This window comes from Oncorhynchus nerka, linkage group LG17 (assembly GCF_034236695.1).
Source record: "Oncorhynchus nerka isolate Pitt River linkage group LG17, Oner_Uvic_2.0, whole genome shotgun sequence".
Classification (NCBI taxonomy): domain Eukaryota; kingdom Metazoa; phylum Chordata; class Actinopteri; order Salmoniformes; family Salmonidae; genus Oncorhynchus; species Oncorhynchus nerka.
Genome location: NC_088412.1, coordinates 32396985 through 32420292, shown reverse-complemented (window position 1 = coordinate 32420292; position 23308 = coordinate 32396985). Strand labels below are relative to the sequence as shown.

Sequence of the window (23308 nt, the reverse complement as noted above, 5' to 3'; positions counted from 1 at the left end):
CCCAAACTTTTCTAATAGTCCTGTACACCTCCAAACATTCAGCGGCGTACCCCCTCTAGCACCAGGGTCAGCGCACTCTCAAATGTTGTATATTGCCATCATTGTAAGCCTGTCACACACACTATACGATATATTTGTTAAACATAAGAATGAGTGAATTTGTCACAACCAGGCTCGTGGGAAGTGACAAAGAGCTCTTATAGGACCAGGACACAAATAATAATAAATCATTGTTCACTTTATTTAGCCATCTTACATATAAAACCTTATTTGTTCGACAAACATTGTGAATAACTCACCACAGGTTAATGAGAATGGTGTGCTTGAAAGGATGCTCATAACTCTGCAATGTTGGGTTGTAAAGTCGGTCTTAAGTCATTTTCCACACACAGTCTGTGCCTGTATTTAGTGCTAGTGAGGGCCGAGAATCCACTCTCACGTAGGTATGTGGTTGCAAAGGGCATCAGTGTCTTAACAACGTAATTTGCTAAAGCAAGAAACTCTGAGCGCAGCCCAATCCAGAAATCTGGCAGTGGTTTCTGATTGAATTCAATTTTCACAGAACCGCTTGTTGCAATTTCGATGAGGCTCTTGTTCAGATATCAATAAGTTGACTGGAGGCAGGGCATGAAAGGGATAACGAATCCAGTTGTTTGTGTCGTCTGTTTCGGGAAAGTATCTGCGTAATTGCGCACCCAGCTCGCTCAGGTGCTTCGCTATATCACATTTGACATTGTCCGTAAAGCTTTAGTTAATTTGCACACAAAAAAAAAAATCATACAAATGATGGAAAGACCTGTGTGATGTCCTTGTTAATGCAGACAGAAATGAGTTCCAACTTCTTAATCATAGCCTCAAATTTGTCCCTGCACATTGAATATAGTTGCAGAGTCCCTGTAATCCTAGATTCAGATCATTCAGGCGAGAAAAAACATCACCCAGATAGGCCAGTCGTGTGAGAAACTCGTTGTCATGCAAGCTGTCAGACAAGTGGAAATGATGGTCAGTGAAGAAAACTTTGAGCTCACGTGTCAATACTTTGCCCCTTGATAACCAGCACACTTCTTCTGTATGTTGTCAAAGCGTAAAATCGTTGCTTCCCATATCATTGCATAATGCAGAAAATACACGAGTGCAGGGGACATTTTCACTGTAGTGTCCAAAACATATTTCAAGCTGTCAGGCATTCCCTTGGCAGCAAGAGCCTCTCGGTGGATGCTGCAGTGTTCCCAAGTAGAGACGGGATGCTGCAGTGTACCCAAGTGGTGTCGGGAGAAAATGCTTGCACGCGCGTTACCCCTCCACTATGTCTTCCTGTCATGGCTTTTGCGCCATCAGTACAGATACAACACATCTTGACCACCAAAGTCCATTTGATGTCACAAAGCTGTCCAGTACTTAAAAAAATATCCTCTCCTGTTGTCCTGGTTTCCAGAAGAGGATGTCTTCCTTAATTGACCCCCCCATAAACTTAATGGACATATACCAGTAGCTGGACCAGGCCCGCCACATTGTCACGTGTGCGCACTCCCCAGCCTCTAGGTCACCGGGCTGCTCGTTATGGCGCACACCTGTCACCATCGTTAAGCGCATCATTGCATTATGACACTGACCTGGACTCCATCCACTCCTTGATTACCTGCCCTAAAAATGTCACTCCCTTTGGTTCCTTCCCCAGCAGTCATTGTTTCAGTTTCATGTCTGTGCGTTGTTCTCGTTTCTTGTTTTGTATTATTTATTTATTAAAAACACTCACTCCCTGAACTTGCTTCCCGACTCCCAGCACACGTTACACACGTCTGTTGACTCATCCAGCTGTAAATCATATAATTATTCACTGGCTTATATGCAAAGCAGTAATTGTTTCAAAACATCTCCTGCCACATCACTGATGAGTCGTGAAACAATGTTGTTTGATGGAGACGGTGTTTTTTGGTCCTTTTCCCACAGGATTGTCCTAGCCATATCCGCGGGAGCAGGAAGAATTAAGTCCTCCACAATAGTATGGGGCTTGCCTGTCCTAGCCACTCGGTAGCTCACCATATAAGACACTTCTAGCACGTCTTATTAATGGTATCTGTTGCTTTTATACATGTCTTACTACTTGAAGTCGTCTTTATTCTCGCTCAAAAAACTCCTGTGGCTTATTTTTCTAATTGTCATGTTTTGTTTCTAAATGTCTGCGCAATGAAGGTTTCCTGCGAGAGAGTAACAGTTAATGTGATTGGATGTTAATTATTTGACTAGGCTACTGTATTTGACATTGTATGACTTCGCTGAACACGAGATGGTTTCATTTTATTTTTGCCAGTGAAAAGAGGCTACTCAGGCGAGAGAGAAAAAACTCACCCAAATGTAAAGTCCCATTGGAACATATAAATGTACTGTTTGAAAATGAGAGAAAAAAAACAATTATTATTAACAATTATTATTTGGCGTACCCCGACGGCATTTGACGTATTCCCAGTTTGGGTATACCTGGACTATAGTAAGTATCATTAATGCCTATTAAAAAGGTGGGCACAATGCAGATATCGCTCTGCCATTTCCTGGGTTCTAAAGTATAGTGTAGAGATTAATTGTACCATCTAAAAAAGATATTTTCCATAATCAAAATACTGCATTTTCAGCTGTTTGAAGCTGGTGTACACAACGAAAAGTTTTTTTTTTTAAAAAGCTAAAATGAAACTTCTGACAGATCTTTATCTCAAATTTCTGTCAATTTTGTCGGGTCGCCCCAAAAGTGGCAATATAACTTTAAGTGCCAAATAAAGTCAGATTTGACCATAACAGGTCTGATGATTTCATCTTAAAATCCATACATTATTTTATGACAGAAGGAATGGAAGCTTGTTTTGTGCAACAGGCAATTGAATGCAAGCTTCACAAAGAAAAATACATTTGTAAAACATTTCTAGCCTGTCTATATATGGTTAACAAGGTTGATGTGTTATGCTCGACCAACTCAGTTTTCCACTACAAAACACTTTATTCACATTCAAAGCCAGATTTATTGAATTGTGGTCTATATTAAAAAGGCCAATTATCTGAATATAACAGGCTTTTAAAATTCTATATTGGAGCACAATTTCGAATTAAAATATCAAATGGACGCATAAGGCACTAATTTCGTGTAATGACCTAAAAAGGGCGGTGTGTAGACAAATATAACTATACTTATGGGAACCAAAACGGGTGCGGCAGGGTAGCCTAGTGCTTAGAGCGTTGGACTAGGAACCGAAAGGTTGCAAGTTCAAATCCCCGAGCTGACAAGGTACAAATCTGTCGTTCTGCCCCTGAACAATCAGTTAACCCACTGTTCCTAGGCCATCATTGAAAATAAGAATTTGTTCTTAACTGACTTGCCTAGTAAAATAAAGATGAAATAAATAAATAAAATAAAAAACAAATGCAACCAACTGGGGCCATTTTGGCGATCCTCATAAGGAAAAAGGCTATTTCTAGAATTAGGGTTAGGATTAAGTTTTGGGGTTAATCTTAGGGTAAGGGTTAGGGAAAATAGGATTTTGAATGAGAATCAATTGTGCCCCCACAATGTTAGTAAAACAAGACTGTGCGTGCGTGTACTGACTCACCAGTTGAGTCCCCTGGCGTTTCAAGCGATGGTCACACAGGTTGACGTTCTCAAAAAAGGTCTTGAACAGATTGAAGCCTGAAAAATCCCAAATAAAACCCTGGTTAAAGCCACTATCTAAGATTTACATGCAGTGCATTCGGAAAGTATTCAGACCCCTTGACTTTTTCCACATTTTGTTAGGTTACAACCTTATTGTAAAATGGATTTCATTGTTGGTTGTCCTCAATCTACACACAATACCCCATAATGACAAAGCAAAAACTGTTTTTAAGAAGTAGTATTCAGTATTCAGACCCTTTAAATCAGTACTTTATTGAAGAACCTTTGGCAGAGATTACAGCCTTGATTCTTCTCAAACCTGTAATTTAGGGAGTTTCTCCCATACTTCTCCGCAGATCCTCTCAAACTCTGTCAGATTAGATGGGGAGCGTCGCTACACAGCTATTTTCAGGTCTCTCCAGATATGTTTGATCGGATCAGGGACATTCAGACTTGTCCCAAAGTCACTCCTGCGTTGTCTTGACTGTGTTTTTAGGGTCATTGTCCTGTTGGAAGGTGAACCTTCGCCCCAGTCTGAGGTCATGAGCACTTTGGAGCAGGTTCTTTTCTCCGCTCATCTGACTAGTCTCCCAGTCCCTGCTGCTGAAAAACATCCCCACAGAAATCTCTGCCACCACGCTTCACCGTAGGGGTGCTGCCAGGTTTCCTCCAGATTCAAGCGTTGGCAATCTCCAAGCGAGCGGTCATGTGCCTTTTACTGAAGAGTGGCTTCCGTCTGGCCACTCTACCATAAATGTCTGATTGGTGGAGTGCTGCAGAGATGGGAGAACCTTCCAGAAGGACAACCATCTCCATAGAGGAACTCTGGAGCTCTTCCCTGACCAAGGCCCTTCTCCCCCGATTGCTCAGTTAGGCCGGGCGGCCAGCTCTAGGAAGAGTCTTGGTGGTTCCAAACTTCTTCCATTTAAGAACGATGGAGGCCACTGGGTTCTTTTGGACCTTCAATGCTGCAGACATGTTTTGGTACCCTTCCCCAGATCTGACAATCATGTCTTGGAGATCTACGGACAATTAATTAGACCTCATGGCTTGGTTTCTGCTCAGACATGCACTGTCAACTGTCGGACCTTATTTAGACTAGATGCACCTGAGCTCAATTTGGAGTCTACTAGCAAAAGGTCTGAATACTTACGCAAATAAGGTTCCGTGTTTTATTTGTAATAAATATGCAAACATTTCTAAAAAAAACTGTTTTTGCTTTGTCATTATGGGGTATTGTATGTAGATTGATGAGGAAAATTGTTAATTTAATCCATTTTAGAATTGATTAAACAAAACTTGGAAAAAGTGAAGGGTCTGAATACTCCAAATGCACTTTATGTCGATGAGTGGGCTGCCATCAAAAATGTTTAAAAAAATATACATTGTGTGTGTATCTCACCATTCATAGTAATCTCGTAGGGCTCCAATTTGAGGATCTTCTCTTTGAAGAGCTGCTGCTGAACATCACTCTCCAGATCATGCTGGCCCTTAGTGAACCACTCAAAACACATCTACACACACAGGTAAAGTCAGAGTGGTGGAAAAAGTACACAAATGTCATAGTTGAGTACAAGTAAAGATACTCAAGTCATTTTCTGTTAAGGTAAAAGTCACCCAGTAAAATCCTACTAGAGTAAAGGTAAAAAAGTATTTTGTTTTAAATATACTTATGTATCAAAAGTAAATGTAATTCCTAAAATATACTTTAGTATCAAAGGTAAAAGTATAAATCATTTCTAATTCCTTATATTAGGCAAACCAAACAGCACAAGATCTTTGTATTATTTTTTAGAAATTCACACACACACACACACACACACACACACACACACACAGCGAGAGAGGACTATGTAACATGTGTAGGTACCTCTCTGTCCAGCTCGCAGACTTCAGGCCCAGAGACCAGGCAATCCCATAGTTCTTTGGCTCTGTTCCAGACCAGGTAGAGGCTGGCCTCCTGGAGGAAGAAGGCCAGGAACCTCAGGTGGCCGTCTAGATACTGAGGAGGGGAGGGAGAAAGAGTCAGAGGCTAGCATGTACTTCAAATCACAATCATCACTGTTCCGAGTAACTCTAAGGCTTCATGCCACAATGATTACCACCCTGAAGCACTCACTTCTGTAATCATTAAGTTCTTCGAGAGGCTGGTTATGGCACACATTAAACGGCACCATCCTAGCCACTCAAATGTGCATACCATCCCAACAATCTCAATTGGTCTCCACACTACCCTCACCCACTGAGATAAGAAGAATACCTATGTGAGAATGCTGTTCATTGACTACAGCTCAGCATTCAACACCATTATCCCCTACACGCTTGTCACCAAGATTAGGACTCTGGGTCTGAACACCTCCCTCTGCAACTGGATCCTGGAATTCCTGACGGGCCGACCCAAGGTGGTGAGGGTAGGCAACATCACCTCCACCAGGCTGACCCTTAACAGAGGGGCCCCACAGGGATGTGTGCTTAGTCCCCTTCTGTACTCCTTGTTCACCCATGACTGTGTGGCCACGCACGACTCAACACCGGCGACAATGAGTCAGCCTACAGGGTGAAGGTCAGAGCAACAATCTCTCCCTCAACGCAAGACCAAGGAGCTGATCGTGGACTAGAGAAAACGGGGGGCACGGACGCCCCAATCCACATCCACAGAGTGGCAGTGGAGCAGGTAGATAACTTCAAGTTCCTCGTTGCCGAAACCACTAAAGACTTCAAATGGTCCAAATACACACACACAGTCTTGAATACGCAACAGTGCCTCTTCCCCCTCAGGAGGTTGAAAAAGTTGAGTGGGCCCTCAAATCCTTAAAAACAATCTACAGCTGTACCAGCTGTGAGAGCATATTGACTGGCTGCATCACTGCTTGGTATAGCAATAGCACCGCCCTCGATCGCATAGCGCTACAGAGGGTTGTGCGGACAGCTCAGTACATCACTGGGACCGAGCTCCGTGCCATCCAGGACCTCTATATCGGTGTGAAAAGAAGGCCCGGAAAATCATCAAAGACCACAACCACCCAAGCCATAGACTATTTTCTCTGTTGCCGCACAGCAAGAGGTACCGTTGGATCAAGTCTCACAACAACAGGCTCTTGAACAGCTTCTATCCCCAAGCAATACTGATAAATAAACTGATAAATAGCTAACAAAATGGCTAAACGGACAGAGTTGACCTTTGACGTTCTCTTTTATATTTGTCTCTTTGCACACTCACAGGGCCCTACACACAAACATTCACTCCATCATTTGCTCATTCACATATAATATGCATATACATTTATACTGACTCTACACACGCACTCACATGCAAGCTGCTGCTACTACTCCGTTTCTTATATCCTGTTGCCTAGTCCCCTTACCCCTGTACATATCTACCTCCTTCACTCCAGTATCACTGCACATGTAAATATGGTATTGGATCTGAATTTTTAAATATTTCCTGTCTATAGTATGCTTACTTAATTAAAAGTGTATTTCATATTTATTATTTCTCGTGTGCTTTTTTCTAGTAATACATTGTTTTTGATTATTGCATTGTTTGGTTTAGAACTTGCAAGAAAGGCCTTTTGCTGTACTTGTGACATTAAAATGTCAAAATCTCAGAGGTCAAAATCCTCAGTCCATCATCTCAACTAGGGCCAGGACGATACGAGTATCGTGACAAGGAAACAAAACACGAAAGCGGATTCAACGTCTTTAGAAAAACAGCCCTAATGTTGGAGACAAACATCATTATGTTGTCATCCAGAGTCACATATTTTCCAAGCTATATATCACACTACACAGCAGATTTTTTTGTTTTTTTGTTCCCCAATTTCATGATTACGATCTTGTCTCATCGCTGCAAATTCCCAACGGGCCTGGAAGAGGTGATGGTCGAGTCATGCGTCCTACGAAACATGACCCACCGAGCCACGCTTCTTAACACTCGCTCACTTAACCCGGAAGCCAGCTACACCAATGTGTGGAGGAAACACCGTTCAACTGACAACTGAAGTCAGCCTGTAGGCGCCCGGCCCGCCACAAGGAGTCGCTAGAGCGCGATGAGCCAAGTAAAGCCCGCCGGAAAACCCTCCCCTAACCCGGACGACACTGGGCAAATTTTGCCATTCATGGCCGGCTAAAACTCCAGGCTGTAGTGACGCTGCAACACTGCGAATCAGTGCCTTAGAACATTGCACCACTCAAGAGGCCAGAAAACTTTTTTTTTTTAAGGACCAAAGAATTGTCTGCTTGGTGTTCTTTTTTGCCATGGAAAAAATATTGCAATACTGGTATCGTCACAGCCCTAATCTCAGCCACAAACTCCTACCAAAGCTCTAAATTCATCAACCCATCAAAGCAAATCACACACAGACACGCTGCAGTACCTCCTGGTAGGTGTATCGTCCATCTACGAGTGTGTGTCCGGCCAGTCCATTGCTCCCAGCTGCAGACACAGCCAGTCGATGACAGACCACCAAAGATCCTGTGATCAATTTGACGATCTCAAAGTTCTTCTTCAAGTCCTGGATGATGCTCTGCTGGGGAAGCACATGTGCTATGAAGATGTGTCTGTTAATTTTAAAATGTGTCAAGTAATGTGTTCATGTACTTTTAATGCTGTCGACTGCTGCCATCTTGGATAAGGTCTCTCTTGCAGGGATAATGTGTGTGTGTGTGTGTGTGTGTGTGTGTACCTTGTCCTGTTTCTGGTAGGTCTGTTTGATGAAGGAACGTGTGATCTCATGGAGCTGCCGCAGAGCTGGAACCACCCAGACCGCTTGGGGGCTGCCCTGCTGTGAAGACTGCACACACACACACTAGATGAGCAGTACCGTCAGATTCCTTCAGCTCATCCAATCACATGACACAGAACACCAGAGCCACCCCACACCTTACACCTTGAAGCCCAAACACAAACCTTATCTAATCAATACCTCACCCCTTGACTTATACACCTGGACTTCCCCCAATACACAAACGCCTTATTACCTCAAATGAAGACTGGCCCATTCCACAGAAAATTAAGACACCTGATGTAGTACTGAAACAGCTCATGTTACCCTGCGTCCTTAACCAAGTGGGAAGGTGGAATTTACCACATACACCTAGGAAAAATCCACTTGAGTGCCCCTCCAACTGGTAATTACTAGTGGGAAACTCGTCTATCATCCCTGAGCTCCCACTTCCACATGCTGACAACTAAGGAAATTATCTCGATAACAGCATTTTGGGCAGTTAAATGCAACAACAAAAGCAATCTATAAATATGGTTATTGAACCCTTTAAATTGTTTACAAGCATGATAGCTGCACTTTTAGTTAATGGTTGACGCAGCTTGTTGGCCATTAGCCAATCTGTGTTTCTCAACGAGTTCAAAGCACGTGAACGCATCCAACTGGTATTTACGAGTTCACAACTTGTAATTTCCACTTTCCCACTTGGTTATGAACGCAGCATTAAAATCAAGTCTAGCAATCCTTCAGTGACCAATCAAATCCCCCCGTGATCCAGCACTCCTCCAGAATTGGTTGGTGTGTAGCATTGAGAAGATCGTAGGTGAATGCTGACAGGTCAGTAGAGTTGGAAGTGGAGGGGCTTCTCTTACTTTGGCCAATGAGTTCTCTTTGGCTTTCTTCTTGCCCCAGGAGCCAGTAAGAAACGAGCTCTGAATGTCGCTGGTTTTACCCTCCTCCTCAGTCTGAGTCTACAAACATAAACTGGCTTATTCAGGACGTGTGCGTGCGTGTAAAAAAAAACGTACATTGATATTCAAAGGCTGTGAGTGACAAAGCGCTTCAACCTACAGAGAAACAGAAAGTGTGTGTGTTTCTCACCTTCTTGATGTCTTCTATACATTTGATGATGTAGCAGCGTTTGACAGTCTCCTTCACAGCGTACGCGTCAGTGAGGATGGCCAGGTGTTCCTCAGACGCCTGCTGTACCAGGGAGGTGGGCAGGGTTGGCAGGTGGGCTAACTCCCACAGCACCTCCAGCACCTTCCCTGTGGTGGCCTCAGAGCGGGCCTCTCTACCGATCCTCCCAATCAGACTGAGCAGCTTCTGCCTCACACGGTCACTCTCTACCTCCCAGCTCTGGAACACACGCACATATTCAGGGCCTAAAATTTACTTTTTGTTCCACCAGCTATGGTGGCAGGTAGATGAAAGAAGAAAAAAAAAAATCTACCAGCCACTCACATTTTTTTTTACCAGCCAAAATATGTTTGTAATAATTACATTTAAAAAAAATAAACAACCACGCGTTGTAATTTTTCTAAAACAAGAAATGTATTAGAAAGAAGTAAATGTGGTAATATTGCTCAATTTCATTTCATTTTTTGTAACCAGAGTCTTTTACCCAAAATATCAGATGAAAACATTTTCCCGCTTCCCCTATAAGGGCAGGAGGTTACCGTGGTAACAGGGCCACTCAAATCATGTCACTTGTGTCTGTGAGAGATTTGGGATGTGACTAGTAGTAGACAGCATATCTGCTATCAATTGAAGCAGCAGATTCAAACGAACATTGAAAAACAACCAAACTTGTGAACAAAACAATGTAAACAGCCAAGAAATAACAGGACAAAGTCTCACTTTGCAGACTTGAGTTAATTAAAACCAACTTTTATGCCTGTGCCAGCGCCTCCAAAAATGTATCTATCAGCACTTCACTCACAGTGCGTAAAGCTGTTGCTGCGCGAAGTGATATGTAGGATTTGTATTTCTTTGTGATTAGCAGCTATGAAACAAAACAGCAGAAATAGTTAGAAAACTCACACATATGCTCATAGTTGACTTCTGACTATTATTTTTATTAACAAATGGGAAGGTAATGCTTGCAGTGTAGAGCCTGCAAATTGACCACCCCCCAACGTGGCTGGTGAAATAGACATTCTTAACCGCCAATAGCTAAATCTACAAGCATTTGCCTGAGCATAAAATTAACACACACAGAGACGTTCCTAAGCACACATACAGACCTTCTGTATAAGGACAAACAGGTGGCTCAGCTGGTCTAAGTTGAACTTGACGGCAGCCGCAGCCATGATGGTGTGGATGTTCTCAATCACCGTGGACGACTGTCCTGCCTGTATCATCCAGATCTTAGAGAGCTCGTCCAGAGACAGTTTACTGCCCAGCAACTCAATGATGCCTTTTATTCGATCACAATACTGGGCCTGGTCTATGTTACCTAGAACACACACACTTCTATTAATGCTTTCTCTTACCTGGAATCACATGTCAAGATAGATAAAAGTACAAATATGTTGTTCCAGTGCTAACATTAACATTGTCTTTACCCTCCAGTGCTATTGAGAGGACAGAGTTTTCTACCAGCCAGTCCAGCAGTCTGTCTGTGTCAATGGCATTCTTCACCGTCTTAGACATAGTACTCTCCTCAATCAGCTTAGTCACCTAGACACACACACACATTTCATACCGTTTTATAGCAAGAAGCATGGACAATAGCATAACAATCAGGACAGCGACACCAGTTTGTCTTGGCCCTGCTAACTTTGGCAAAGGCTTCCTGTTTTACATCTAACCTTTCATCGTGTAACCCCTGACCTCTCACCTCTTTGAGGGAGTTCATCTTGGTAGAGAAGTGAGGAGTCTTCAGCATGCGTAGCAGAGTGTCCAGGCGCAGGTCGTCCACCACGGTGACCAGGGTGGTCTGGAACCTCATACACAGTAGCTTTATGGCCGACAGCAGTTCTGGGATGCTCACCAGCCTCTACAGGACAGACGGTAACAACCATCATCTGATGCGGTGTTCATAGGAAACTCTGTGCAGTCGGACTGTTCGCTTCAGACTTTAAGCGCTGAATGAACGGTTTTTTAGACGTTGGACACTGATATTTATAACATTTACGGGAGCATCCCAAGGTCTGTAGAGCAGAGTCTTGCGGGTAAACAAGGCAGGGGGGGGTATTGTGGTACCTTGTCTTTCAGGTCCTTCTCCTCCAGGTTCTGAACATAGGTGATCATCTTATGGATAACAGGATCCAACATGGGCTACAAGCAAACACACATTATTATTAGTCTCATGAAGTCATCATCATGCTGAGGATGTACCATATGTTGCATGTGTGTTGGAGGGAAATGTCTTACCTGCACCAGGCTGGAGTTGAGGTATTCTGCACACACAGAGAGAGGCTGGACCAGAGCAGACACACACTGCAGAGAGACAGACAGTTGCATACACACATAGTCTAAAAAAGAAAATGTTAAATGGTTGTCTCCCAAAGGTGAGGAGGTGGTGGGTGGGGGGGGGGGGCTTGAGAAGCTACAGTCTCCAGTGCAAGAGAGAGATTAAAATGCGAATGGTGGAGAAGGTCTTTGCTGTGAAAGGGATCAATGTGTGTGTTGTTCCGGTTAGAATCCTCAAAAGGAAGGACTCACACAAGGAGATCTAAGAGTAGCCACACAAGTACGCATGTGTCCACTTACCCCAATCTCTATCTCCTGTGTATTGAGTTTAGCCTGGATAGCAGTGAACCCTCCCATCTCTCCAAACTAGAGAGAGCAAGAAGGGAAAGGACATTGAGAGAAGAGACAGAAATACAGTCACTTCACTGAATAGAGACCGACAAAAATGGACGGCAATTGGACTGTAACGGAACTGTATGAACATGCCATACAGCTCTATGCACAATGACTACTTCCAAACTGTGCACTCCGTGTAAATCCACATGAATGCAGTATCTTTTCCTATGACATAGACATTGTCAGCCTTCGTTTTGTTTCAGGACTGGGTTTTATTTTAACGTTACCACCCACCAGCATGGCATTGTATATTAATCAGAAACAGCTGCAATTTTATTCCCCTTCACGACTGAACTGATCCAAACAGACTTCACTGTGTTCACTGAGCCATGGAGCAAAATAAAATAAGGGGTGCACATTTGTTTTAACAGAAAATTAAATCAGATTCCTTTAGATCATTTGCAAATATTCACTGATTTGTTAGCAGGTCTGTATATATATATAAAAAAAATACACACACCCCGTTCACGAAAATGGTTAGCTCCTACAGAGAGCGAGTCACGTGGCCGTGGCTTGCTAGAAAAGCAGGCAGACAGGCGTCGAGGCATTCATTTACTGTTCGATTGAACGTTAGAATGAGCAAAACGAGTGACCTAAGCGACTGAACGTGGTATGACCATCGGTGCCAGGCACGTCAGCTCCGGCGTTGGCTTTTCTCTCAGGACAGTGTCTGCGGTTTACTGAAAATGCTGCGACAAACAAAAAAATATCCAGTCAGTAGCAATCCTGTGGGCGAAAACAACTCGTTGATGAGGGGTCAAAGGAGAATTGCAAGAATCATACAAGCTAACAGGCGGGCCACAAACAGACAAAAACAGCACAGTACGACAGTGGTATGCAGAACAGCATCTCGGAACACACAACTCGTTGGTCCTCGTCACAGATGGGCTAATGCAGCAGACGACCACACTGGGTTCCACTCCTATCAGCCAAAAACAAGAAGAAGCGGGCATGCGATCACCAACACTGGACAATGAGGAGTGGAAAAACTTCAGCCTGGTCTGACGAATCCCGGTTTCGGTTGCGTCATGCTGATGGCAGAGTCAGGATTTGGGGTATGAGTCCATGGCCCCATTCTGCCTGGCGTCAATGGTACAGGCTGGTGGTGTAATGGTGTGGGGAATGTTTTCCTGGCACACGTTATGTCCCTTGATACCAATTGAGCAACATTTCCATCCCCCGAAGAATTCACGCTGTTCTGGACGCAAAGGGGGAACCGACCCAGTACTAGATGGGTGTACCTAATAAACTAGCCACCCCTTTATAAATGGTATTATTGTGTGATGTGATAGCATTTTGAAAACCTGCTCCCCCGTCACCGCAAGATTTTGACCGCTCATGTTTTGCTACACTACACGCTCCACTGCTTTGACTGGTGTAACAATAGCTAGAAACCACAAGTGTCTATGCAGATAACGAAAAGGCATACACAAAAGAATATTCAAGGAATTTAAAGATAGTTACATGTCACTTGCAGCGGCAAGTGACATGTAACTAAGTCATTGTAGCCTATCATTTCACTTCCCATGAGAACCATGAGCATTGTTTTTGCTGTACCGCAGCCGAAGCCTGCCCGCACGCTCGTGCGCGCGCTGTTTGTGAGTGATCGCAATTATAGAATTGTACCAAATCACGTCTATAAAAGGTTGGAATTCCACTTACACATATGGTAAAAGTCACTAACAAGATGTAATTAGAAAGAACACACAAAGGGCCTTTATTCTTGGAGTTGTTTTTATTTTATTAAACAAAGTTATTTGTGTAGGTACAAAATGAACAAATGTCTTATCCACGATAATTAAAAACATTTTTTTTTAACTCTGATATAAGAACAAATGTGTGAAGCGTCAGTGTCAAATAAACATGTTCTCCATAATAAAAACAAAAAAGCTATGATAGGAAACAGTGGGTGAGATCAAATCTTCTGGAGACCTTCAAATGTTCAGGAAATCATTTCCTAGACAGATTTGCCTGGTAGTTAGCAGATTTAGCCTTAGACAGCAGGATAGACTTCTCTGTGGAAAACAGTTCCTCTGGCAATCATAGATACCTTCTTGGTAACGAGGGCACTCAGCATGTCTGTACTGAGGGAGGCTCTGTACTGGGTTTTGTTCTTGGAAACGAGACTGAATATTCATTCACAGTCTGCATTGCTGGGGATGTTGGTGAAATATGACCAATATGCCCAGCATCACAGCCAAAAGGTGGGAGTAGACCAGGTTTTCATTGCGCCAATTTCTCTCCAGGCCTGATCCATGCGCATGTTGACCAGACTCTGCTCAAAAGGTTGTTGCCGGAGAGTCTAAACTCATCTTCCACAAGATCAGAGGCTCCCTCAGGAATAATGCAGGGAAAGTGTGCCATGCAAAAGTTGAGGGATGAGAACTAGGCAGTCTGCCTGTTGGCAATGTCAGCGACCACTGCATGCTGGAGGAGCATATCTCCAAATGGAAATTTCAGCAACATGTAGTCAACCGCAGAAGAAAATAAGTTTCTGACATCTGCATAGAAGGTCTTCAGATCCAACTTGCCTTGGCCACCAAGTATAGTCTCTATAGTAGAGGTACGCTTGTCACCTCTCAAACAGGGCCAGCTCACAAGTATTGGACTTTTTTAGACAGGGTTCCAAATGAACATTGAAAACATAAAAACAAATGATCGCATCAACACAGACCGCAAACTGGCTACACAAAAGCGTAAGTAGGCTGTGTTTCAGCCGATGTAAAGGTGCCTATTGAATTTCTTTACAGCGCATACATCATTTCAGATTTTCTAAATGGATCAAATCTCAAATCTAGTGCAACGGTATTTTAGAAGCATTGCCTCTATAGCGAATACCGGACACTCATCCATTCTTCATCGCTCACTCTTCTAAACTCCCCACTCCATTTAATGCAAAGAGGTTTATATTTCTTTTGGATTCTACTTGTTGTGACGTGGATCAGAATTACAGTCTGGAAATACAACTAAAGGGACGCAGAATTAAATGTATATCACAATCGCACAAATGCCACCAGTTATTTTTCGTATTTGCATTTCATTTCTTTCACTAGCAAATGAGAGTGAACTGCTGGCACTTTAGAGCCCACTGAATGTCCATCTTATGTTCGCTTGAAATAATTAGTGTTTAACTTTGCACAACACACAGAGTCGAAAAGGGATTTGTCCATGTGTTTACGGACAGCTGACAGTCTTCAAACTCAGCATCACAACAAACAGGAGGCAGACACGGGGCAGCTACGTCCAATAATGATGTATTGATCTGCATGTCCGTTGACACAAACTCAGTACATGTCTGTGTGTTGCAGCTCGAGAATCGGGATGTTAGATTCACTTTTTATGAAAATGTACATCAACAATAAAAAAAAAACTAAAATCAGGGCCCATTTATTTCTGCGTACTTTTAACTTGGATCTCGTACATGGACAGAGAATTACATAGCTGGTACGCAAAATACGTGCATGTTGGCAGGTCTGTTATTTTTTCTAACTATATCTATGGTGGATTCGCAGCCGCAACTTATGGGAGATGACAAAAACTTGAGAAAACAATAGATGGCGAAATCCAAGATAGGCCAGTGGCTGCAATCTGTGGCGAAGTCTTGACAAGCTGTTCATTGCGAAAAAGAAAATACTTCTGCATTTCCCGCTGTGTAATCACATTGAAAATAAGCTCCCAAGAACTCCTGATAAAGTTGGGTAGCTGATATTCAGATCTGAAATAGTGGGCCTACCACATGGATGGGTATTCAGAAAAATCCATTGAGGGCTGACATTGTAGGCTACATCCCTGTCCGCAAGTCTTTTTGGGGTGTTTTACAAACGGTAGGCTTATCACATAAATGGGCATTCAGAAAATAACATTTCAGGCTACACCTCAGTAAGTAGTCTGACGCCGATGCCGTTTGGACTTTTTGGTGCAGTCCGGACCAGCCTGGATTTCCACATCCACGGACATTGGTTTTTGGTCCGGTCCATCCTTGATTTCGCCCAAAAATAGATGTCTATAAAATTACTTATTTTCAACTTTCATTCAGAACCAAAAATGAACTGTATTTCTATGTCTGGATAATACGTATTTTTCAACATCCGGGAAAAAGACACCTTTTCAACGTCCTGGAAAATATGTATTTTAAACATAAGGAAAATACTTTTTCACCTTTCATTCAGAACCTAAATTTAACCTAACTTCAATGTCTGGGGGGGGGGGGCTTTAAAAGTAGTCATTGTGCATGGAGATATATGGTTTGTTAAACCTTGAAATCAGTGTGGGTGTTTTTGGTATACATTTTAAAGTGAAAAATATGAGTTCTCAGCATAACTCAGTTCAGGGCAGTTTCATGGTAACAATCACAGAGGTGTGTGTAGGTGTGTGTGGGAGGACTTACCCGATTGACCAAATCTACCAGCCAGCCATGAGGCTCCTGTAGAAACAAAAGGCACACACACGTGATCAGTCACACATATATTTTCTCTGTTTTTTATTTCATACTTGTGCTTTAGAGCCACACCCATATTACAGCCTCACCTTTTGGTAGCTGTTGCTAGGTGACACAGCAAACATGGCTTCCTCTCCAAACACCTCGCTCCAGTTCCTCTGACACGTCTTCATACGATTCTTAAAGTGGTACTCATTGTCTGGGTTGAAGGCCTACAGACAGACAGCTAATGGTTTAAGGGGTGAGGTGTGTGAATGCTATTCCATGTGACGTGGTGTGTGTGTGTGCGTGTGTGTGTTTACTGTATGCATGAGGTCTGTGTGTGTACCCACAATAGTCAGTACACCCATCACGCCAACTGGTATGGGGTCCCGTTTGACTCGCTCAGCCACCAGCTCCACCAGTAGCATCAACATGTTGTAGATCCCCTCATGGATCTCTGTCCCCCACTTATGGACCGCACTACTGGTCAGGAGCTAGAAAGGGATGGGAAGAGCAAGCAGAGAGAGTGAACGTGTTAATATTCCACCAAACAGTCCTTTCTTGAAGATGAGGGAAACTGGCTTTGAAACAGGTTCTACGTCGCTCACTTATAAGTGTTATGCACACACACCCACACACTAGAGGTCGACCGATTAATTAGGGCCGATTTCAAGTTTTCATAACAATAGGAAATCTGTATTTTTTTTTTTTTGTACACCTTTATTTAATCTTTATTTAACTAGGCAAGTCAGTTAAGAACACGTTCTTATTTTCAATGATGGCCTAGGAACAGTGGGTTAACTGCCTTGTTCAGGGGCAGAAAAACAGATTTTCACCTTGTCAGCTCGGGTGATCCAATCTTGCAACCGTAACTAGTCCAAATCAAATAAATCAAATCAAATTTTAATTGTCACATACACATGGTTAGCAGATGTTAATGCGAGTGTAGCGAAATGCTTGTGCTTCTAGTTCCGACAATGCAGTAATAACCAACAAGTAATCTAGCTAACAATTCCAAAACTACTACCTTATAGACACAAGTGTAAGGGGATAAAGAATATGTACATAAAGATATATGAGTGAGTGATGGTACAGAGCGGCATAGGCAAGATACAGTAGATGGTATTGAGTGCAGTATATACATATGAGATGAGTATGTAAACAAAGTGGCATAGTTAAAGTGGCTAGTGATACATGTATTACATAAAGATGCAGTAGATGATAGAGTACAGTATATACATATACATATGAGATGAATAATGTAGGGTATGTAAACATTATATTAGGTAGCATTGTTTAAAGTGGCTAGTGATATATTTTACATCATTTCCCATCAATTCCCATTATTAAAGTGGCTGGAGTTGAGTCAGTGTGTTGGCAGCAACCACTCAATGTTAGTGGTGGCTGTTGAGAACGTGAGATAGAAGCTGTTTTTCAGTCTCTCGGTCCCGGCTTTGATGCACCTGTACTGACCTCGCCTTCTGGATGATAGCGGGGTGAACAGGCAGTGGCTCGGGTGGATGTTGTCCTTGATGATCTTTATGGCCTTCCTGTGACATCGGGTGGTGTAGGTGTCCTGGAGGGCAGCGCAATAACGACCTGCCTCTTTCTCATTGCACTCCACAAGGAGGCTGCCTGTTATGCGAATGCATTAAGCCAAGGTACGTTGCTAGCTAGCATTAAACTTATCATAATCACTAGTTAACTACACATGGTTGATGATATTACTAGATATTATCTAGCGTGTCCTGCGTTGCATATAATCTGACTGAGCATACAAGTATCTGACTGAGCAGTGGTAGGCAGAAGCAGGCGCGTAAACATTCATTCAAACAGCACTTTCGTGCGTTTTGCCAACAGCTCTTCGTTGTGCGTCAAGCATTGCGCTGTTTATGACTTCAAGCCTATCAACTCCCAAGATGAGGCTGGTGTAACCGAAGTGAAATGGCTAGCTAGTTAGTGCGCGCTAATTGTCGTTGTGTTGCTGGTTCGAGCCCAGGGAGGAGCGAGGAGAGGGACGGAAGCTATACTGTTACACTGGCAATACAAAAGTGCCTATAAGAACATCCATTAGTCAAAAGTTAATGAAATACAAATGGAATAGAGGGAAATAGTCCTATAATTCCTATAATAACTTCAACCTAAAACTTCTTACCTGGGAATATTGAAGACTCATGTTAAAAGGAACCACCAGCTTTCATATGTTCTCATGTTCTGAGCAAGGAACTGAAACGTTAGCTTTCTTACATGGCACATATTTTACATGGAACATATTGCACTTTTACTTTCTTCTCCAAAACTTTGTTTTTGCATTATTTAAACCAAATTGAACATGTTTCATTCTTTACTTGAGGCTAAATCTAAATGTATTATATTAAGTTAAAATAAGTGATCATTCAGTATTGTTGTAATTGTCATTATTACAAATAAAAATAAAATAAAAATCGTCAGATTAATCGGTATCGGCTTTATGGTCCTCCAATAAATCGGTATTGAAAAATCATAATCGGTCGACCTCTACCACACACGCACTTAAAGGCTTCATTCATGCATACACACAACTCACCTTTTTAAAGGCCTCGTGCATACACCTGTCCATAAACTGTTTACAGTTTTCATCTGCATCCGCCAGACCTGAGAGAGAGACAGAGTGAGAGAAAAAAAGTGAGAGAGACTGTAGTTATTGAGTGACAACTGGGTGTAAAATAATGTGTGAAAAGCATCCAACAGTTACAAGTCACAAAACCCACAACAAACCCACCCCACACACTTACTGGCTCTCTCTTACCGTGTTTGGCAAGGCAGGTGGCTGCAATCAGACATTTGCCCAGTGACTCCTCTCTCTTGTAGGGGATTGACCAGTGGTCAGTGAACACTCTGTTCTCCAGTTCATACAGGTTAGTGGTGGGGAACTCCATACTGCTGCCTGAACAATTCCCATTCTCATCATTACTCCTCTGAAACACACAGAAACATTTTATAGTTCTACCAGTGTTGTAGTACTCTAGACTGGTCTTGAGAGTCCTGGTCTTGTCTAGGTTTCGGATATCATAAAAAATATAAAAAATACACACACAAAAAAGGTATTTAGTCAGCCACCAATTGTGCAAGTTCTCCCACTTAAAAAGATGAGAGGCCTGTAATTTTCATCATAGGTACACTTATTTTCCACCATAATTTGCAAATAAATTCATTAAAAATCCTACAATGTGATTTTCTGGATTTTTTTTCCTCCCTCCTTTCATGACACATTAACATCTAATCGCCTATTGAAACCCGGGCTTCCTACTTTACTCGTAACATTACTGCCCTTTACTTTTATTGAAAAATATCCTCAAACTGTCACGCTCGACAGAATGTCCTTTGATTCACCTGCATGAATGCGGCAAATGTTTGAAAGTTGTGCGCTCACAATTATTTGGGGAGACGGGGAAGTTGGAACATATTGTCTTTATCTATTATCGACCAGCTTGGGTTAGTGATCATCTGTAGTGGTTCTCTGCCATTAGCACGCATTCTCTCACCATTCTGACTGTCTAAAGAATCAATATGTTCTTCTGAAATATAAACATAAATACTGGACATTTTGAACTCATTATGGTGGTTATTTGACACAGTTACAATCATGGTCTTGAATTGGACTTCATTTTTCTGATCTCGGTCTTGACTCGCCCCCCTCCCGGTCTTGGGTCTTGACTAAGACTCGATTTGCTCCGGTCTATAAAAATCGGTCTCACTTTGGTGGTCTTGAACACAACACAACAGGCTGTGAGAGTGGTGGGTGTGTGTGTTCAATAACCCCTCTGCCCTTTCAGTATAGCATACCAATATATGATCGATGGAAGGATGAAGGGGGAGGGAAGTTTCAGCTATCTTCCTTCATAGAAAGAATTGGAAAGAGATGAGCTCTAGATCTAGGTAGGTGCTCCCCAGAACAGCACAGTCCAATCAGAGACCCCTTTTTGAGGGACAGCATGATCTGTTGACCTGTCTTTTAACAAATAACTGGGGTCAAGATCCTAGATTGAGATGACTCCAGGACTACAAAGCATGTGTATAGGAGAATCTCATTAGAAATATGTTTTAGTGTAGAAATATAATAATCTGGGTTAATAGATACTACCTGGGGAGGTTTCTAACTAGCTACTGCTGAACCAATAGGCAGTTGTCAGTTTCCTCTTAGCATTATTAACACAGTAACAATAACAGTACTAGTGCTGTTTTCCTGCCTGAGGAGAAGCTAAGGGGAGGACTGGAGCTCTGGGCTTCTCTCAGGAGGATGGAGTGTGGTGTGTTTGTTAGTGTGTCTATGTCTTTCTGGTATGAGTGTTTTTATTGACTGTGTGTGCTGTTGTGTTTATGTACGCATGTATGTATGTTGCGCAGGGCAGCTAGGTAACCATATGAGAATGTAGGGATGTTTGTGTGTGGAGCTAAATTTAGGATGAGAATGCAGGGCCACAGACCCGTGACATGCCTCCTAACAGCAGACAGCAGAGACGCAAAAACAAGCTGGAAAGAGAGAGGGAGATGGAGGAGAAAGAGTGGGACGGAGGGATTTGTCTGGCGTAATGGTCTGAATGGGAACCATTTGAATATGTAACCTGAAAGAAATGTTTTAAATATAAAAACAAAACAGGGCTGCTTTTGATGCAGACGGTTCCTGGAAAATGGGGTACATTTGAAAACATTTCGCAATGCTGTGACCTACTGAATGCAACCCGGGTGTCCGACACACACACACATGCCCACACCCTGGTGATCAACGTCACCATGCACACGGTTTCGCACAGCAATGAAGACAGCGGGCATAATCTGCTGTGTGTAGAGAATAGAGATGGTACCCTAACCGCTAGACTAGAGAGATACACCTTACGATCGGATGCTAAGCAGTTGCTTGCCATACCAAGCGGTGATGCAGCCAGCCAAGATGCTCTCAATGGTGCAGCTGTAAAAAAAATAATGTAAAAAATTAAAAAAGGATCTGAGGGCCCATGCCAAATCTTTTCAGCCTCCTGAGGGAGAAGAGGCATTGTCATGCCCTCTTCAAGACTGTGTTGGTGTGTGTGGATCATGATAGATCCTTAGTGATGTGGACACCGAGGAACTTGAAGCTCTCGACCATTTCCACTACAGCCCCGTCGATGTGAATGGGGGTGTGCTCGGCCCTCTGTTCCCTGTAGTCCACGGTCAGCTCCTTTTGTCTTGCTGACGTTGAGGGAGAGGTTGTTGTCCTGGCACCACATTGCCAGGTTTCTGACCCCCTTATCAAAATGCAACATTCCAAAATGTAGTTGACTGTTCTGGATGTTGTCCTCTAACCAGTGATGTAAAAATACAGCCTATCCAGTTCCATGTGGTTTTAGAGTTGTGGTAGTTTAAACAGCACATACCCCCACCCCAATTGATGATTGATTTATTGCCACTTGACAAAACGACAGGGTTTTGGAGCTTGTGCAGTTTATAAGTAGCTCCTTAAAAAAAATACATATGATTACTATTGTTGCACATGTATATGTAGATAGTACATTTCATGTTTAGGTTTTCAATATATCACAAACTATTATTGATTCGGACACTTTAAAACTGTTTTGACATTGGACTATTATTCATCATTATGTCTTAACAGGAAGCAGCAACAGCATCAGTTTCAATTTAAGTATTAGGAATATAAACTGATCTTTCAACATAAAATATCCAATGGTATTTTACTTAATCAGGTAAAAACCGATGAATGAGACCAAAAACGTGTGCGATTGAGTTATTTTGATGATACCCATATCACCAAAACGGTTTTGTCCTGCCCCTACTTGATGCTCTCTAGCTAGCTTGCAGAATGCATGTAGTTAGATATCACGTAGTCACTGGACTATGAACAATTGAAATAACTTTTTTTATTAGACAATATTTAAAGCACAAGATGGCCACATCAGGTTCACGGGCGATTGCGAAATCTCAGCTTCTCTAATGTATCTAGTTATAGCCAGCTTAGTTCGCGTAGCTAACGATGGCTAACTACATTTGTACATTTTAGTCATTTAACAGACGCCCTTATTCAGAGCCCATACATGAGCAATTAGGGTTAAGTGCCTTGCTCATCGACGGATTATTCACGTAGTGGGCTCAGGGATTCCAACCAGTGACCTTTCGGTTACTGGCCCAACGCTCTTAACCGCTAGGCTACCTATCGACTTCGTCTCCGGCCTAACAACACCGGTGCCAATATCCAACAAACACCGGCTTCTCGGGCATCATCACTAGCTCCATTACGCTAAACTGCATACAGATGTGCATTTCCCCAAGATAATGAATGCGAAGATCTTAATATCACCACATTCACTCTGCAAACCGGCTTTATTAATAACGATTGCAAACACTAGTTGGTTAGCAAGTTTGCCCATGTAACGTTAGAGATTCGCGCATTCCCCATAACTAACCGCTGGGCTAACTAACTAACTACCTAGCTAGCTGTCAAGCAACAGCTACATTCTGAATCGGATGTTGGCTAGTGTGCACCCAATTTCAATACTGATGATTAAAGTATCTAGTGCTGTATTTACAACTCAACTAGCCGAATGTCGAATTTATGAAGACCGAGATTGAGCTAACGTTAGCCAACTGTAAATTGAGTTATGCATGCCGCGGATTTTCCTTCTATATTTTGACAGTCAGGCATGAGCGGAGCGCGCTATGCAGTATTGTAGGGCGAGCCCT

General features: G+C 42.7%; 1 protein-coding gene across 1 annotated transcript in view; it reads right to left on the bottom strand.

The window, feature by feature from the left end:
• The window catches only part of usp24 (ubiquitin specific peptidase 24), a 51790-nt gene that overhangs the window by 27961 nt on the left and 521 nt on the right, over positions 1-23308 (bottom strand). The window contains 18 exon segments of the mRNA XM_029686347.2: positions 3597-3673; positions 5040-5151; positions 5508-5639; positions 8014-8166; positions 8323-8430; positions 9234-9332; positions 9463-9720; positions 10608-10819; positions 10929-11043; positions 11204-11362; positions 11569-11643; positions 11740-11805; positions 12079-12144; positions 16562-16597; positions 16702-16824; positions 16945-17088; positions 19161-19228; positions 19383-19551. Of these exon segments, the coding sequence (XP_029542207.2) occupies positions 3597-3673; positions 5040-5151; positions 5508-5639; positions 8014-8166; positions 8323-8430; positions 9234-9332; positions 9463-9720; positions 10608-10819; positions 10929-11043; positions 11204-11362; positions 11569-11643; positions 11740-11805; positions 12079-12144; positions 16562-16597; positions 16702-16824; positions 16945-17088; positions 19161-19228; positions 19383-19551 (2172 nt within the window).